The sequence below is a fragment of the Phoenix dactylifera genome, unplaced genomic scaffold (genome assembly GCF_009389715.1).
Source record: "Phoenix dactylifera cultivar Barhee BC4 unplaced genomic scaffold, palm_55x_up_171113_PBpolish2nd_filt_p 000162F, whole genome shotgun sequence".
NCBI classification, from domain to species: Eukaryota; Viridiplantae; Streptophyta; class Magnoliopsida; order Arecales; family Arecaceae; genus Phoenix; species Phoenix dactylifera.
Window position 1 is genome coordinate 141,004 of NW_024067705.1, and position 20,073 is coordinate 161,076.

Consider the following 20,073-nt stretch of genomic DNA (forward strand, 5'->3'; position numbering starts at 1 on the left):
AATACCTCGGCCGTAATCTTGAGCAATTTTTGAAATCACGCCAGCAAAATATGTAGGGCATGATCCGCATGCGAAATGTCTACACCTGATTCTCGGAACGTGCGGAAGCCTGCTAATTATGGCCAACACACGTGCTCGAATTATTGGGCGACGGGCGCTCGCCTCCACCTATATAATTCACTCCCAGGAGGACCTTCTAGATAGGTACTCTGGTGCCCTGATAAACTCTTGAGAACTGCCTTTGTTCCCTGGGTATCGTCCTAAGTTAGGCATTGAAGGGTCTCCCGCTGGGCCCACCTCGGCAAGAGGACTTCTTTGTCTTTGTTGTATCAGGTCGGAGCTCGATCGTGGGCTAGAGCCTTGGACGCAACATTCCACTCTGAATCATAACCTTGCACAACATGAGTAACTCCCCATCGAGTCTTTCAGCATTTCTCCTACTTAGGACCTAGGTCAGGCCAGACTTCACGGCAACAATTTGCATTCTGAGAGTAATGAACAGTTTTTACACTTCAGATATTTTTTTGCAAGAATTCAAACTGGATAGTTGGTGGGGGTATATGCAATTAAGAGAACTTAAATTAGATGTTGTATTGCTTTCTCGGTTGGCTATATCATTGAGAAAAAATTAGATGTTGCATTGCTTTCTTGGTTGGCTATATCATTGAGAAAAAATAGCAAGGAGCCTAATTTCTGTAGAAATTTAAAGTGCAAAGTTTTAGAAAGTCATATTTTTAGTACTTTTGATGGCTACAATGCACCAAGATAATCGAGTTTTATTTTTAAGCCTAGAATTAAAGCAGTCCAAATTTGGAAAGATTGGGTAATGTCCCATGGTTTTCCAAGATTTCAACTGAGGTTAATACAATTTTCAATCATAAAACCTAAGGGGGCATTTGGTAACCCAAACAGGATCACCATGGTGATCTAAGATCCTGGATGATCCGAATGCTGGGATGATTTGATCCCAGTGATTTAAAATCAATGTATTTGGTAAGCCATGGTCTAGTAATTAAAAATCCCCAGGTATCCATGAGTAACTTGTTTGGTATGGTACGGAGATCCAAAATCACTGACCACATAATACCACAAATACCCCTGATATATCTTAGATGGATTTTTTATGTGTTTTTAATTCTCATGAATTAAAAATGTAAGTCAATATACTAATTTCTATAATAGCTCCATAATTTTATCACATATTCTACTTTTAGTAGCCTTTATCATATATTTATTAATCATATAAAATATATTATAATAAAATTTAATATATCTATCAATATATTAATTATTAATATATTCTATAAAAATATATTTATTACTTCTATAAATTATTAATCTTAAAAAATATGTTATTTTTCATTATAGAATTAATATTTTTATTTATACTTATAATAAAAAAATTTAATAGTAATAATTATTTTTCATTATAGAATTAATATTTTTGTCTTTAACTTTCAATCCAGGATCACTGCCCTGGGGTGATGTTGGATTCCCGACCTCAAGGACGGGTATCCCATCACCGAGTTGGAGGGTGATTTGAGGAGTGGAGGTGATTTAAGATCACTGCCACGTGGGATCACCGTGGTACAACCAAACGCGGTGATCTCATCACCTCCACCCACATCATCCTTGATCCTGAGACGATCACCCCATACCAAACGCCTCTTAAGAAATAAGGATAAAACAATTCATAATTAATTATCCTACCAGCATACTGATTTGATTATTTAATAATTAATAAATTAACTTAAAAATGAAAATAATTGATCGGAAAATCTGTTAGCCAATATTTTTATATTTTATTACCCGATTTGTCAGATATTTATCCTGGCTTATATTGTTAAAGCAATAGGGGCTGCTTGGCGGTGATGAACCAAGCCATCATTCACTAAACGGCTTAAGCTGTCGGCTATAGAAGCACGGTCCTGCTTGGTATCTTTTATCAAGCGACCACATTTTGACCGCAAAGACGCCACCCGCACATACTTCAGAGAGAGACGGATCAGGCAGTCGAGCAGCAGCGATGGCGGCCACGATCACCCTCAGCAGCGGATACAAGATCCCTATTCTCGGGCTTGGCGTGTGGAGGATGGAGAGCAAATCCATCCGAGAGCTCCTCCTCTCCGCCATCAAGATCGGTTACCGCCACTTCGATTGCGCAGGTTCCTCCTTTCAATCCCTTCTTCCCTTGGCCTTCCCCGCCTTGCCCTCTTTGACTCGCAACAGTATTTGGCCTCAAATTTGTTTCTCCGAACCAAGCTTGGAGAAATTAGGAGACCAAATATTGCTGTAAATAGTAGACCAAAATAGTAAGTAGTAACAAGATGGTCGATGGTGCGCTTCGGCCTGACTGTTTATTGGTAGCGGACGATGGATCATCCTTGTCCCATCCATTTAGGGTCGACTTTGTGGATCCTATCTCGCTGTTGGCCGACACCGTGCTGTGGTTTTGCCTGTTTAAGAATTCATCGAAGCTGGCCCCACCTTTGTGAGATAAGCCTTAAATTCCTCTTCTTGTTTTTGCTGCTGCTGCTGTATTCTTTTGGTGATGTATATCATGCATTTCACACTGCAACTGGTGCAGTTGATCTTGAATAAGGAGGCATGATGTTGTACTGTTTCTTCATATTTGGTGATGTATATCATACATTTGAATGTGTTGTCCTCCAGACAACAACAATCTTGCAAAGGCATGGATGTATCTGAAAACAGTAATCACTCATTGCAGCTGATTACCAGAACGAAGCCGAAGTTGGTGAAGCACTTGCGGAAGCATTTCAGACTGGACTTGTCAAAAGAGAGGACCTCTTCATCACAAGCAAGGTCTGCTAATGAGTTTAACCATCGAGCCAGATAATTCAGAGTGTTAGCAATTTTTGATAACTGTAATTATTTCTCCAATGCGAAGGCTGATTTTTCTTGTCTCTGGTAAGACAGCTTTGGAATTCAGACCATGGGCATGTGGTTGAGGCCTGCAAGGATAGCTTGAAGAAGCTTCAGTTAGACTACCTCGATCTCTACCTTATCCACTTTCCTATTGCTATAAAGCATTCTGGTATGTTCCTACTAACATTTTGCTTAAATTAGCAAGCACCGATTTCAAACTATCAGCATCTTTGGAGCCAATTGTACCATTATTTTGGTGGATATGCAGGGGTAGGAACAACTTCTAGCGCTCTTGATGAAAATGGTGTGCTAGACATAGATACAACAATATCCCTGGAGACTACTTGGCATGCAATGGAAGATCTTGTGTCTATGGGATTGGTACGCAGTATTGGAATCAGGTAGAGCTGCTTACATGTTTTGATTTCAAATTTCATGTGAATACCTGTACTATAGCCTACCTACAACTTGAAATTGGTAGTTTTTCACGCACCATTCGATTAGTGTGCATTTGAATATTCCAATTGAGCCCCGGCCGTCCACTAGCCTACTAAAACCTTCTACCCCTCCCCCATAAATTCTATTGTCTTCTATTGTTACCATGGGATTCTTCTGCCTTCTTTTTCCAAAATGTTCCTGAGTATTATTCCTAATGGTTTGGATGCTGATTTTGTAGTTACCAATGTTTCCTAACCCAATTATATTTCTTTTACTGACCTGCCTTTGGCTTCGAACATGTTCTTACTATTGTAGTTTTCTATATGACATGGTCTTGTGCCTTTAGATACTTATGGGTGCAAAAGTTATATTTTTTTAAGCTTGTGATTTATTTATCATAATTCTCATCAATTTCTAGATTTAGAGATTTGTTGGTTATATCTCACTGAGAGATAAGAACTTCTTGATCTAACATCAGTCTCTTTATGATTTGTACCTTTATGTAAAGTACTTACATGTTATAAGACAGGTTTTCTTTTAGAGAAAAGTAGTTGCTAAATGTAAGTGCTATAATATGATATTAGATGATGTTCCAACTATATTAGTCACAAGTATTCTGGCAAATGTATGTTTTTTGTGCATCTCCTCTCCCTTCATGAAAAAAACTGCCTCCTGTCCTTCCTGCAGTCCACATCTTTGATGAAATTTGCTTGGAATTCTCTAGCATGTGTATATACACCTATGTGGCCTTTTTGTGGGCTGCAACTCTATTCTTGCATTTCTCTTCTTTCCGATGTAGAGCTTCAAAGTTCATAAGAGCCTCCTAACACCTTATGCAAACAGAACTGTTGTGACAACTGACAGTTAGCTTAGAGCAGTAATTTCATGACCATCTCTGGTAGCATAGAATGTGCTGACAATTTTCTTTTAAGAGTGAGTTCCATGGTAGTCAATACTTATGTGGTGCAGGTTACAGGTAACTGTGGGAGTCTTCCCCCCCCCCCCCCCCCCCCCCCCCCCCCTCTTCTTTTTGTAGGTATTAGCTGGCTAAATGTTGCTACATCCCTTCTTTCCCCCATTTTCTATTCAAAATTCATGCCTAAGCCAACATGCCCACTTTCTTTTTGATGCAAATGGCTGACATGCTCACTTGTTGTAATTAATTATCTATATTAGGGACCTACATATAATGGTTATGAAACAGTTTTTTTTGGAGAATGTTCCACATGCCCCTCTCTTGCACAAGATTGCCTTGCCCAAGAATTTTTCTTCAATTATTAAGAAGCTGATGTCAGATTGTTAGTTAGTCATGTAGGGAAAATTTCCCAAGTTGTCCGATAAAATCGGACGCCAGGCATGAAAATCAGTTTTAAAATTTTATTTATAACAGTTATAAATATTAAACATAACTTTTATGTAAAACATACCTCGATCCCGCAGCGGAAGTTGGTCGAGGTAGGGCGGATCTAGATTTTTGAACGTTGCTTCGCGAGGCCTAGATCTGCAGGCCCTCTACTTCGCGCGCACGCCAAACTTCGTAGGAAGGTAGGATGGTGTCTGTATTTTGCAAAACCAGTTTTTGCAAAAGGATCCTAGAAGAAAACACTTTTCTTTCTTTTCCTTCTTCTTCCTTCTCTCCCGTATCTTCACTGTACGCCCGGGAGCTCGGACGCCGATCACAGAGGAAAGGAAGAAGAGGACACGTCGCCGGATCTGGATGCTTACCACCGGAGAGAGGATTGAGAGAGAAAAACCACTTCTCTTTTCTTCTTCTCCTACAGAACTTTCGTTTAAGCCTCTCTATTTCATGAGTTTTATACACAGACAGAGACTTCAATCTTCACTAATCCTCTCTAGTTTTTCTCTCTGATTTACTCACAATTCATCTGTAAATCGAGAGAAAACGGTGGCCTACTTATAGGCCAATGCTGAGAGGATTTAATCGGAGTAATTGACTGCCTTTACGAATCCATACGTTATGAATTCATAACGTTCGTTTCAAAAACAAACGTGGGGAAAAATAGTAAATCCATCTGATAACAGCCGAATTTCAAAAATCAAATTGAACTGAAATGTAGCTGGTTCAAAAACTGGATATTCCGGTCCAGACGGCAAGTCGAACGGAGTTCGGATGGTGACGTGGTGTGGAGACGAAGCCGGGAGGAAGAAGGCTCTGTTTTCTCCTCCCAAGCTTTTCTCCATCGCGGCTCATAAGAAACCTTAAGGGTTCATGGGAAAAGAGAGTTAGGGGTCCATGTGAGCTTTGGTCCACGAGTCCATGGGTCCACAGGTTATTAAAAATTGGATTGGGTCAGCCGGTTCAATTAAACGGGTTAGCCTAATTAATTCACTTGGTTCTAAACCAAATTGATGGCCCAATTGAATGATTTTTTGACCCGAAAAATTCTACATGAGTCCGACTCATGGGAGGTTCAATTGGGTCCAGTCTCGGCTCGATCCAAGTCCGACTTAGATCAAAATAAATACGAAATTAAATCCCAATTAAATCGTGATCGAGCCTAATTACACTAATTGAGACCCAATCAAACCCAATCTCAAAAATTGAGTCCTGATCATGTTTAATTACATTAGTTGAAACTTGATCGACCCTGAATACAGACTTAATTAGTTGTTCATCCATGAAATTTAGCATGTACCTCATGTTCAGTGCTAGCTGAACATAGACAGGACCAAATTTCAAATGACCCACAATTTTAATTCTTAATTAAATTGGGTCAAGACCTTCCTACTTAGGTTGACTAATGTGCGTGACTCCGATAGGTTTGAACGCTAAGCCGGTAGTACATGGACTAGTCCATGCATTAATCAAGGTGACCATCTAGCAATGATACCTGACGTCCGGATAGGACGAAAATGCAAAGCAACATTCAAGAACCTAGACGTATGGTTACTGCATAATTCATCCCTATGACCATCGATGCTCAAGATGACCTCAGAGTGGACTGTCGACTTCTGGGTCCGGTCATCCATAGTGTATTTCAAATAATCAAATCAAGTTACCTATCACTTGGTTTACCCTGGCCAAGGTTTTACTGAATTGAAACACAGCGAGACATCAACTCCTATAATCTGGAGTGATCAATTCCTTTTTGACTCATACACAGACTTCGCGAGTACTTGACTGCACCCAGCATTCTTCCGATCCCTGAATTAAAAATTCAGGTCGTCTAGTGCCTAAGTACAGTGAGTTGCTTGCAAGTCACTGCGATAGTCTTAGGTCTAAGGGGTACTTATGCCCATACGCTTTGCGAGCTAACTCCCGACAGTGGAGTGCTCCGCAGGTGAGTCATTGTTCAGTAATGATGTACTCTTATATCTCACCCGTATGCCATATAATGTCTCCACACTCCTTGGTTAAGAGAACAACCAACTAAATGGCACACAACGACCTATACTTGACATAGCTATCGTCCAATTGATAGCTCATCATTTGGTCGCGAACTTGTTTAAGGACTAAATGATAAAAACCTCCTTTATCCACTAAATTAGTCCTAAGAACTTTATCACAATACACAGGAGTTCAAATTGAAGATGAAACACTTGTAATAAATGAAAAAATGCCAAAATAAATTTTATTCATTTTAATAAAACATATACAAACTCCAATTTCTTACAATTAACAAAAAATTGGCTTTGGGACACAATTCCCAACAAGTCATTGCTATATGCTCGACCATTCCATACAGCCATCTTGATATATAGGGTTATGCGCTATATCTAACCCATTCTAATGGGAGAAAGATTGGAAAGCATTGATGATAACAGGATGCAGTGAAGTGTTTCTTCCATAGCAGGGAGGTAAACAACTGTTGGAACATGCAATCATGTCCTTCAGAAGAAAAAAGTAGATCCATGTGTTATATCTCTGGAAGGACCTAATCAAAGTAGAAGAGGACAACTGAATTTTTCCAAACTTGATTAATTTTTGTGGAAGAAATTAATGATTTTGGTGATAATTACTTCATTATGATTTGCATTTTGTCCTTGTCTGCATAACCTAGTCAGATGAGTAGATTTTTCATATTCTGTCCAATAATTCAGTAATTTGGATAATTGCCATGTTTTAGCGAAGCCGGTAATGACAAGCTAGAATGAGAGTGGAGGAAGAACATGCTAGAGACTAGGATGGGAGGATGACAATATAAAAAAAAAAATTGATGTCAGAATAATTGGTTTGCCTAATCTTCATGATTTAAGATATGTGCATTTATATTTAGCTCCTATTTGGTTAATATAACTGGCCTTGCACTGTTGCCCTGCATATTAGTTACAACCTCCACATCTTACCCACTTTGGTGAAGATCAAGTACATGCAATGAAGTGCATAAGCTGGAATTTCATATTGTCATGGCTTGTGCTGGGTACTTTGTATTTGTCAACGAGCCTAGTGAGTAAAGACACTGAAGGTGATTAAGATAGAAATCCTAGGGATGGAAGCTAGCAGAAAGTTATGATATACATCTTTAACGGTCTTCCAAATAAATCCTTTTCCGCATCATGAAGTGGGTTGATCCAGTGATAGTGATGTGGCTATGATATCTTTGAGTATTCAACTTGATTCCCTCGAGAGCCTATTTATTGAATGTCCAAAGAGAAACTATATTCTGCACCGTGTGAAGAGGCTAAGATTAAATATGCAATAAACTACATAATTTCTTAATTCCTTTACTTTTTCCTCCAAGTGCTTTCGTTCTCATTATACGCATGTGTGCACATGCTCGCACATTACGACATTGAAACTGAAATTGTTCTTTGGACTTATAGTCATTTAATTATCTTCTTGAGGCAGGACCTAGATGCCTTGAGGAAAAAATTCTCTTGTCCAAGCTCACTTATAACTATTGCAGCATCAAGTGTGCCATTCAGGCCAATAATGTTCTAAATCTGTGATAAAGAGAATGATAAGAAAACAGGTCTATAATGCAATATAAAGGCCACTGGTCAGCATCTATTCTTCTTGCCTCTGCTTACTGGCAACCCACTTACTAGCCGATCCTTTGAGACCGTCATTGTCAAGGTGTACCCGCTCTGGCGTATGTTACGATGATAACAAGAATGTCCTCACCTTTCTCAGTCATGGCCTTGTTTCGTGCTTCCAAAATGGCTGAAATTGGCATGGCCCACAATTTGGCTTAGAGACCCTGCTTATCACATGAACACAGTAACATGTTATGTGAGTCTGGCTCATGGGAGGAAACATCTTCATGTCTAAAAACAGGCAGTCCTTTGCATGCCTACTGCTCAAAAACCCATCTTCTAATAGCATAACTCATAAGCCTTGGAACATGATGCTTTGAGAACCAAACATAGTGCCAAGTTCAAAGACCGCATGTAAATAACAGATTGGTGCTTTACGTCAGGATCCGGCTGTGTATTTTGTTGACCCATGAATCGCACTAATTCCCTCCTTTCACATGGAAATCCAGTGATGAAGGATCATTTCTTAGTGCTAGAGTTGGGCCAAATAGCATTTCTTAGGGAAAAAGTGTTGGAAAATGCTTTGAGGTGCCCATTATGTGCACACAAAATGTTAAATGGGCCAACAACCAGAGGCTAGGCAACTCCATAATTGACTTGCCTTGTTTGGCAACAAATATTGAGTTGCACCAATCCACTCTTTCCACATGGCAAGTGAACTACTCATGTGCGCATAACAGGAGGTATGTAGCATTACTCAAAAACCCTTAGGCAACCAAGTCTCTCTTGAGCATTATGATGTCAACCATGGTTTGCTGTACCAGCTTGAACTGGGCGGTACGTGGCATACCGTACCATACCAGTTTGTTACCGGTGTACGGGAGGCATACCGAGACTCGATATGCCAAAAAGATCCAATACCATACCGTACCGACACTGTGCTAGTGTGGCACCGGTATGGGGTCTGGTACCAAGACGGCGAACCTTGATGTCAACATTTTGTAATGCAATTTTCACCAAATTATATCTCACCTTAACACCACCAAAACCATATATTATATTATAATAAGAATAATACCTATTATTTCTCTTAGAAAGTACTATTATAATGAAAATGACCGATCATGAGTATCATTGTCAAGCCTTTTTCCAACTATTTGTGGACCGTTTATTTGCAAAGTATTCCTATTTAAGGTCACTCTTATGTGATTTGAAGCTTTTCTATATCCTTTATCATCCATGTTATGTGGGTCTTCCCCTCCTTTTCTTAGCACCTACAATGCTAACCAAAATAGCTATTCTTACTAAATCGTCCTTAGATCTTCATTGTAGATATCCATACCATCTTAATTGATCTTTCATCACTTTATCCTTCATTTGTGTAACTCTTATGGCTTCACTAATATATTCATCTTTTATTTTATGCTTTCTAGTTTTACCAAGCTTCCATCTTAACATTCCTAATTCTACTATATTCTACTTGTTTTCTTATACTTTTTTTATTGTCCAATACTATGAGTCATACAATATGGTAGATCTTACTGCTATTCTATAAAATTCTCCCTTAAGTCTTCAAGATATTTAATTATTATATAATATTTCGGATGCACCTTTTCATCTAACCAGCCCTAATTCTATTATATATCTTCATTTCCCTATTATTTTGTATAATAGATCTCAAGTAACAAACTCAGTTAATTTGTGGTATATCTGGGTCATCAATCCTAAATCACATCTTCATTTTCATTCTTACTAAATTTTCATTCCATATAAGCTCTTATCCTCGAAAGTTTTTCTTTGTAAGTCCAATTTTATATTTAATATATTTCTCTTTTTATCAATCGATTCTATATCGTCTGCAATAACATATGATATGGCATATCATCCTGAATATTAGCAGTAAGTTCAACCATAGTTAGGGCAAAAAGTATGGATTTAGTGCTAAGAATGCATTTGTTGTACCATAATAACTCCTAACATTTGTCAATACCCTAGGAAACATATCCTCAACTATTTCAGTATAATGTTTATGTACACTCTTCTTAAAGCCTACCAAATTGCTTTTCTTGGTTCCCTATCATAAGTTTTCTCTAAGTCAATGAATATCATATATAGACTTTTTCCTTGTTCTTTATATTTTTCAATATTTAAGTAAAAAGATAACTTGCATTGTTGATCTTTTAGGCATAAATCCAAACTAGTTATATGGAATAGATTTATCTTTTTTAATCTTTGTGCAGTTATTTTTTAAGTCAATGAAGACCATAGACATATTTTTTTTCTTGTTTTATATATTTTTCAATCAATTGTTTGAGTAAAAAGATAGCCTCCATTGTTGATCTTTCATGTATAAATCCAAATTAGTTATATGAAATAGTTGTTATTTTTTTGATCTTTGTTCAATTATCCTTTCTTATAATTTCATAAAGTGAGTCACAAGGTTAATTCCTCGATAATTAGACCAATTTTGGACATCACCTTTATTATGATAGACAAGTACTTAATACTTCTTGATCATCTGATATTTTCTTATTTTTTTAATTTTCATTAAATAAACTAGTAAAGCTAATGTAATCTAATGTCTACCATATTTTTCAAACCTCAATAGGTTTTTTATTTGTCCATAATGCCATTTTTTTGCATTCTTTTCAAAGCTATCTCCACTTCACCTTTATGAGTTGTACCAATAGAATCTTGACCCCCTAATTATATTTCTTCAATTAAAATTTCCTTTTTAGAATCTTCATTTGATAATTTTTCAAAATAATATTTCATCTTTCTTTAATTTCGTTATCCTTTACTGTATCCTATTATTCTCACTTTATTGCATCTAACTTGATCAAAATATTTAGCTTTTCTCTCTCTAGCTTTAGCTATTCTATAAATTTTGTTCTCACCTTCTTCGAACCCAACCTATCATGTCAAATATCATATGCTACGCATTTAACATATTAACATTTTTGCATATTTCTTAGCATTCCTATATCTTATAAAATCCTCAACATTATTTGTTTTTTTCCTATTGTTTAAAGCAAATCTATTTTATTTTAATTGCCCCTGCTGCACCTTATTATTCTACCATCAACTTTTCTTTATTTATGTATCTTTTCCCCTTTAACTACCATAAAACAACTTGAGCTACCCTCTTAATACAATTAACCATTTGGTCCTGCATTTTGTTTAGTTTAGTCCTTAAGTTTCATTTTTCTTCCTTTACTAATTTATTCGTAAAATATAAATATTTTCATCTTTAAATTTCATCATCTTATCTTTGGATATTTTTTGATTTCTTTTCTTTTCTTCATATATTTAGTGTATAAACCTTAGCAAGGTACGAACGACATCTTGATACTAGGCCCCATACCGGTGCCACCCTGTTACTGTGTCGATACGCCCAATATGGGAGCCGATTCGGTGTACTGAATGTCTGTATGCCCCCTGCCATGTACTGGTACTAAACTGGTATGATACTCCTGTACCGCCCGATTCATTATGGTATGGCATACCTTGAACCTAAGATTAATAACCTATGTTGTGTGATTAAATTCTCCGGTGTCACCTTATAATCCTTACATGTTGATCTTTGTCTTCTCCTAATGAAAAGGTAATTTATTTGTGATAGATTTGATCCATTGTTCGTGTTCCTAGGTGCTCATCTCTCATCTTAAAATATGTGTTAGTAGTTGCTATGTCATAAGCTATTTTAAACTCAAGGGTCAAATCTCCCATCAAATTCCTATGCCCAAAACCAAATGCATTATATACTCTCTCATATCATTGCACCAAGCATATCAACCAAGGTAGGCCGTCCCGGTACCAGGCTTGATACCATGCCACCTTGTCATTATGTTGGTACGCCCGGTACAGAGGCCTGCTGAATACCGGTACACCCTTCTTACCATGTATCGGTATCGAACGCTTGGTTCGATGCGGTTTGGCATATCATGATATCAACAAAAACTTAAATCTAAGAAACATTATTACGTAACAACACTAACATAACATCTTCTGAAAAAATATTTTAATCCCTTGGCAAAAAAAATTCAAAATTTCCTGCAGGCTGCAACTTATAAAAGCAATTTTTGTGGATCATGGTATTCACATTGTTGTTGTTGAGTGCGTTTCTATCTGTGTGCGTGTGTGCATGTATGAATGCATGTCTCTCTCTCTCTCTCTGTGTTGTGTGTGTGAGAGAGGAGAGAGTTTATTTCTTTGGTTTTATTGATAAGTAATCTTAGCCAGGATGATCTGTTGAGTGTGTGAATGGGATTATTCTGTTTTCATCCTTTTCATTCCTTTGGCTTTTGATTCATCGACTACAATTGTTGGAGATCTTTTTGTCTTGCGAGATCTAGCAATGTGGATTATTCACTTGCATAACGTGTGTTTGTCAGATAAAATTAGTGAACCTTAAAGTGCAGAAATCATGTACTTTCCAAATACTACTGACAATTTTATTTGCATGATGTATTTCTTTTTTTTATTTTATGAAGCTGCTACATCATCTATATTTTAATGCATCTAAAGGAGGATTTATGCTTGTTGCAGACATTGCCCTTGATTATGTGTACTTCCCCTATCAACCTTTGGGAATAGGGATTGAATTTTTGATATCATATAGTGGGCATGATCCCTTATGCCATATCAACTTGTTCCATCTTTCTAAATACTTCTTTGTTGGTCTTTTGGGTAATGTATATAAGCCATTAGACTTCATGAATCAACCATGGGTGGTCATATACCAATCAATGTGTTTTTCTTTCGAGGTGAGAGCCATTGAAGTTTTTCTTTTCCAATGTATCCTATGTAGTCATTGATTCTATGGAAATGACTACCAAGACAGGTTAAAATTCTCTGCACATTTCAATGCTATTTGCAAATCGAATATGTATGCTTACTAGTCCTATTGAACCAACCAAGGTGTTTTTTTTTTGAAGCAAGAGTGAATGAAGTTTTTTCTTTTCCAGTTATATCCTACGAAATCATTGAATCTGAAAAGTGTAAGGGTTAAAATTCTCTGAGCATTTCAATACTAGACAATTAAATAGTTATTAATCCTATTGACAATTGAAGCATTTACTTTACTGATTGAACTGCGGTGATGGTCTCTTGTCTTTGATCTCTGATGAGGACATTATTTATGCAGCAACTATGACATTTTTCTTACTAGAGACTGTTTGTCTTACTCAAAGATAAAGCCTGCAGTGAACCAGATAGAAACACATCCTTATTTCCAACGTGATTCTCTCGTCAAATTTTGCCAGAAGCATGGAATCTGTGTCACTGCACATACTCCTCTAGGCGGCGCTACTTCCAACACTGAGTGGTTTGGTACTGTCTCATGTCTAGATGACCCAGTCATCAAGGTAACAATTCCTTCCATCTTTATTTAAATAATCTCGAGTTTCTATTATCATTAATCATTATAATTTTTCTTGGAGTGCTCTAAGATGGCCTTTCTTGGTCCGTTTTTGTATGCCAGGCTTTGGCACAAAAATATAACAAGACAGTAGCTCAGCTTGTTCTGCGATGGGGCATTCAGAGGAACACTGTTGTCATCCCAAAGTCCTCAAAAAATGAGAGAATATATGAGAATTACCAGGTTTTTGATTTCACAATATCTGATCAGGACATGGATAAAATGAAAAGTATTGATCGGAAGTACCGCACCAACCAGCCAGCTAAATTTTGGGGCATAGATCTTTATGCATAGATCAAACAATTGGGCAATATTAGCTGAAGAAGATGATGAAACCTAGCAACTTTGCACCCTGCAAAGAGAACTGAAGAAACAAACTCTTTGTTATTATTTGAGCTTACATGTCCTGCAAGATTTTCATTGTTTAGAATGAAATGATGTGTTTGTCTGCTTTAATTTGGTACAGAAGATGTTAGGCTGCTGTTGTTTGGTGATCGTTGATCAGTCAGTTTATATTCCATGTTACAATGGTTAACTCAGATTCTGATGACATGCTCAAATGATTGATATGGAGACCGGACATCTGTGTATCAGCAGTTGCTTATCTTTCTGTTATTGTAATTTTGCTGCAAAACTGGACATCGATTTGCTGGGGCAAATCCAAGTAGTTCATACCTTTCCTTCCGAGGTGCTTCAAAAATTGCAAGTTCTTACAGATAGCTGGAGGAGCTTTATATCAAGCTTTTCAAGATTAACTACATTTTTTTCCAGAAAAATGTGCATCTGTTTAACCCTCGAGGAGAGTTAAAGATCAGTCTGGATTTACATCTTTCTCATCAAACCTATCTTACGTTTTCAGCTGCTCTGCCTCCAGAGCATTCGAGCGATCAGAATTTTCTCTTTAAAACTTGGATTTCTAATTGACCAAAAGTCATAAATCTATCAGGAGGCATGCCAGATCTATAATGTAGATGAACAGTGAGAGAAATACATGCCTGGTTTACTGAGGCTGGCATCAAAGTGGGAGCTTGTCAAAGACCAGCACACCAGGGCCAATGCAGGTATTCTTCAGTTCATGCGGTCATCCACCCAGTATACACCATGTTGAGCTAGCTTTCCTCTGCATGTAGCTTTTCTATCGACCACAGAGATGGGAACCAGCTCGGTGTATTAGAGAAGCATAGTAGATATTATGCTAGCACAATATGCATAAATCAGCTCCTGATAATTTGATGATACGACTTTGGAACAGGTTTGTCATTTGTATTTTTGAAGCTAAAGTAAAACTTCAGGACCTATAGATGACGAATGTGGTTATAATACATACAGGTGCAAAGAAAGAACTTTACACCCATCATCAAATTCGATATTGGTGGTGGAAATATGAAAATTTAAACCAATGGATGTGATCTAGAAGGCCAACAACACCGACTCATAAAAAAACATATATTTTGCAAACCTTCATCTATACCATGTTATCTAACTACAATTATATATTTGTGATAGTCTAATGCATGGATTAGAGATCTCCAAACCATATATATGTGTGCATGTATGTATGGATGTATGTATATTACATAGATATTTTCAACATTCTAAAATTTTCTTTACACCGGCATGTATTATAACTACATGCATATATGAGATACCCTCTATATTCTAAAAGATGCTCAGTTTATTTAACAAAACAAAGCATATTTTGTGTCCATCCATAGCATGGCATTCATTTTTCGAGGGAGCTACTTTTCAACCTCGATCTAACCCTTTTCTTTAATTTCTTTTCTTGTTTTCTTAATCTACTTATTAGAAAAGCCTAAGTCTTTGCATTAGATATCATGATCATAGAATCTTGATTTCATAAGAAAAAAAATCGGAACATGAGGAATCACATTGGTGATCCTTACTAACTTAATAAAAACATTGTTTATACAAAATATTTCTAATGTGTATTACAATAGAACTAATATGGCTTAATAATTAGGGATCTATAACTAGTGTTACTTGATTAGGGAACTAATATTGTTCCATTCTTAGTACAATCCTATGAGACATTTCCAATGAGAAGATGTAGGCCACTCCTCTCCAATAAATAAAAATATCTATTGAGAGGTTTTAAGTTTTGGAAAACACAAATATGTTTGGGTCAAATGAAGAGTATCAACTAGCAACTACGTAATTTGAAACAAATCCATAGTTCATTTGGTTGGTATCTTTCTCTCTAGGTGAGAAGTCTTAGATCAAACCTAAATGGTGGTGAGTAACTACCATCTTCCAAAGAGAAAAAAATAACTACTTGATTAGAAACCAGCCCATAGGGTTTTCGCTAATCGTAATCAATTTTAGTTAGTTGATTTGTTTCAATCTAATTGGGATGATTTGAATCAATTTCAAATGAAATTGACCAAAACTGATTGCAATTTCTATGTTTATGCATTAATCAACTCTTTAGTTTCAAAAAGGTTTCTTAAATAGTTGGCAAGTTTTTCTGCTGTAGGAGTCCGAGGAGAAGGTGGATTTCACCTCCTCTATGTTGAACAAGGACTCTGCCCTGAATACGCTAGAAGCAGGCCTTTGGGCTTTCCTTTGGCTCCAGGCCCAGCTAAAGGATCAAGTTTGGCTAGGCCGGCTAGTCAACGGACCGAGCCGAGTCTTACAGATAGCCAGCTCCCTCTTATTATTCTTCCAAATGCAACCTTAGCCTCCATCTCTAACACTTATCCATTTTATTCATGATGTAGAACTTGAATCTTACCTTGTCCAGAAATTTTTGTATTGCATTCAACTCATTCAATATATGACTCAAGCATTTATCCCAGCAAGCAACATGATTTTAATTGATTCTATGCTTACACTCCGTTTTCTACTATTCTAGCTTCTTTGTTGGTGTCTCTTATGAGGGGAAATTATGGAGCATGGTTTTTTATGTCCCTTCCGGTGTGTTCACATAATAGTTCACATATTTGGAGAAAGATATGTTCTTTTGCTCCATTGATTCTAACCAATCTCGAATGGATTGTGGGCATGGCACATCTATTGATGTGATTCAACACCCTTCGATTTCTTCTATGCCCGTTGAAAAATAAGTTGCTCCAGTTGATTCTACATCATTGCAAAATCTTAAGGTCAAGGATCTTATGTTGGCTGGTGAGAATAGTTGGAATGCATCAATGATAAATCAACTATTCTCAAAGACATTGGCAAAGAATTCTTACTATTGCTATACCTAGTGGAGATGGTGCATATAAGCTGGGATGGGGCTCTTCGTCCGGGTTGTAGGTCAAAGTTGCAGATTTTTATGAACTTTTTACCCTTAAGCCCCATTGGTTAGAAGTATTGGTTGGATATGGAGGGTTAGTGTTCATCTTAAAGTTGTTCTACTTATATGAAAATTAGCATGTAATTGATTTTTGGGTCACAACATTTTACACCAGCATGGTTTCCATATTCTTAATTATTGTGACCTGTGTCATCGTTTAGAGGAATCCACTTCTCATATTATTTTATATTGTAGATGGCGACCCATATCTGGAGGCAGGTCTCGATTTCTGATGCTTCAACTATTCCCACACTTTCTCTTGATACTTTTCTCCAGATTATTAAAGAGCGATTTGGAAAGGTTAACCAGCGTTCTGAGACAGCATTGATGTTTTATATTGCACATTAAATTTGGGTGACCAAAAATGATTGCATATTCCAACATATTGCTCGGAATCCCATAATGATTAGAGCCCTTCAGTGATCTTTCTTGGGAAAGGTTTCCGATCCGCGAGCACCCTGCACACTGGATCGTAGGCAGCAGTGGCCGACCAGTAGGTCTTTTGGGCATTCGGATTCGGAAGTTAGAGACTCAAGAGGTTGCTTGCCTGTGACTGGCTTATTGCTCTTATGGTAGGGCAGTAGCAAGAAGCCTCCATAGGGGCTTTAATGCGACTCCTATGACTACTCAATCGATTAACAGGGACTGGAGTGACTGCGATATCATCGAACATCTCAATAGTATTAGACCCAGCAGAAGAAGTAGCAGCTGTTGCAGAGGCGGATTGTTGCCTGCGGAGATCAGCTTGCTTCTATAATGGTACCTCGAAATTCAAAAGTCTCTCTACGGCTGAAGAATGAGCATGTTCTTGGGCCATCGTAGAAACATTGATAGGGTCTTAGGAGAGCTTTGAGCTACGCAGAGGAATACATTAATATTACTGCCCTAAGAGAAACCTTGATAGATGAGAAAAATTGTGGCTCTTATTTTGTAGATTTTGCATCTCCTCAAAGGATCTACTTCACTTGGGAGCTACCATTTTCTAGTTTTCTTAAGATATTTTTGATGACAGTGCTTTCAATAGAGGTGACTGGGGGTGGAGCTAGTTTTGTCATTAGAAGTGCAAATGGTGCTTTAGTTCTAGCAGGCAGAGTTAGATTGGTTGATACTACAGTTTCTATAGCAAAATTTCATGCTGCATAGAAAGGTATGTCATAAGAAACAAAAAAATTTAGAAGCAACTTATATTATTCTTGAAAGAGACTCCTTGACAGTTTTTAGGTGGCTATTTGGATCAATATCTTCAGAGATCAGTACCCATCCACTACGATAAGATTGCTGGAAAATGGAGATAACTTTATAGTTTTTTGAAGTGACACATATCTATAAAGAGGCTAATAATGTAGCAGATTGGATGGTGATATATGTTGCTAATCATATTAAATCTACTTTAAGGCTAAATTTTTAGATATTTTATTTTTTGTTTTCTATGAATGCATTTATTCTAGCTTGGCTTAATGAATCTGGTTTAAAAAAAAAAGAAAAAAAGAAAGAGATGGAGAGTTAACTATTTGTCTAATGAGTCTGAGTTATAATAGAAAAATTTATGATTATATGTAATCAAATAAAATGCGGTCACTGAAGCTAGTCATTGTCGGATGTCAAGGGCTGTTTTGTTCCATCTACCAAAGATCAGACGCTCTTTCTTTTTATAGAAAAATGAGACTGTTTTGAAATTGAAATGAAAAAAGAAGACTAATATGTTAAAACCAAGGGTTGGAATCCCTCTTTCTCTCTCTCACCACGCATCACAGACTCATACACAGCCAATAGCAGATGATAGGAGTCCAGAGAGCATCTTGCATAATCCCATATTACATTAACAAACCCCGGAGGTATAACTAATAGTCAAATTTGGGTTTTAATATGCCTGACCCTCATTGCTAAGTATTATACAACAACATGTCATCAGTGACGTTACCGTGTTCGTTTTGACCCGTTAAACAAATCATCATTAAAGCCAAACACCTCCACAGCGGTTGTTCAATGTTCAAAGTTCCTCAGCTGGACCTCAACGGGCCAGGTCGTTGCCGATCCCGGAGGCCATATAAAACGGCTCTCCGTTCCTTGGACTCCAAAGGATGGCCAGAGACGCTCTCTCTCGCGCCGCCCACGCTCGGACTCGAGGAAAAGTTGTGCGCGTGAGTTTTTTTTTTAATATTTTCTAAAGGAAAAGTTGTGCGTGGGAGTTGTACGGGATTGCTTTAGGGGCAGGTCAGCCGCGGATCTGTGTTAGTTGAGGGAAGCGGTGACGTTGGAGTAACAGATTCAACTGGCCTATATGGTATATTATTTATGGTTGGACCGAAATGCTAGAATTTTTGATGATAGACAGAAACTTTCATGGTGTATTGTTGAGAGGGCCCGCATTTAGACGACTGAGATCATCAAAGCTACCTCACTGAGTTTATTTAGGATGGCCAGGGACATCTGGGACCCCCGCTCGGCAGCTTTAGCATCAGCTTCAGCGCCTAGGTTTCTCCTTATCTGAAGGTGAATTTCGATGGTAGCGTTCCAGAAGTTGGTGGTGAAGGTGGTGTAAGTTTTGTGATTAGAGGCCACAACTCACAGCTGATTACTGCTGGTGGGCGATAGATCGATGGGCTCTCAGCTACAGAGATGGAGCTCAAGGCAGCATGAGAGGGGATTTCCTATGCGAGATGGAGGTTAGGGGCCGAGCACATTATCTTGGAGGGTGACTCGGCTACAGTGATCGATTGGATACAGGAGGAGAGATGACAGTACCCTGCTGTGCGACATCAGGTTGATGCTGAGAGATTGTAACGCCTTTCAGATAGTGCACGTGTACCGAAAAATGAATAGGGCTGCAGACTGGGTTGCATCTTACGCTGCGCAGCACTCTTGAGAGATACTTTGGCTGCACCGGGGGGGCCCTCCCTTGCTTTTGAGCCAGGTTCTAGTCTCTGATTCTGTTGGCAGGTCCTGCACTAAAGTAGAGTAAGGTGCCATTGTACCAAAAAAAAAAAAAAAAAAAAAAAAAAAAAAAAAGAAAAGAAAGAAAGAAAGAAAGAAAAAGAGGTCCAGTAAATAGAATTCCTAATTATTAATAGAA

At 37.7% G+C, this 20,073-nt stretch overlaps 1 protein-coding gene across 1 annotated transcript; it reads left to right on the forward strand.

Moving 5' to 3' along the window:
- Window positions 1-1,875: 1,875 nt before the first annotated feature.
- On the forward strand, window positions 1,876-14,280 carry LOC103724378 (NADP-dependent D-sorbitol-6-phosphate dehydrogenase-like). The gene is made up of 6 exons (XM_008815610.3): window positions 1,876-2,165; window positions 2,732-2,826; window positions 2,941-3,058; window positions 3,158-3,290; window positions 13,412-13,631; window positions 13,748-14,280. The coding sequence occupies exons 1-6, from the start codon at window positions 2,027-2,029 to the stop codon at window positions 13,976-13,978; spliced, it is 936 nt and encodes a 311-aa protein (XP_008813832.1). The 5' UTR covers window positions 1,876-2,026; the 3' UTR covers window positions 13,979-14,280.
- Window positions 14,281-20,073: the final 5,793 nt, after the last annotated feature.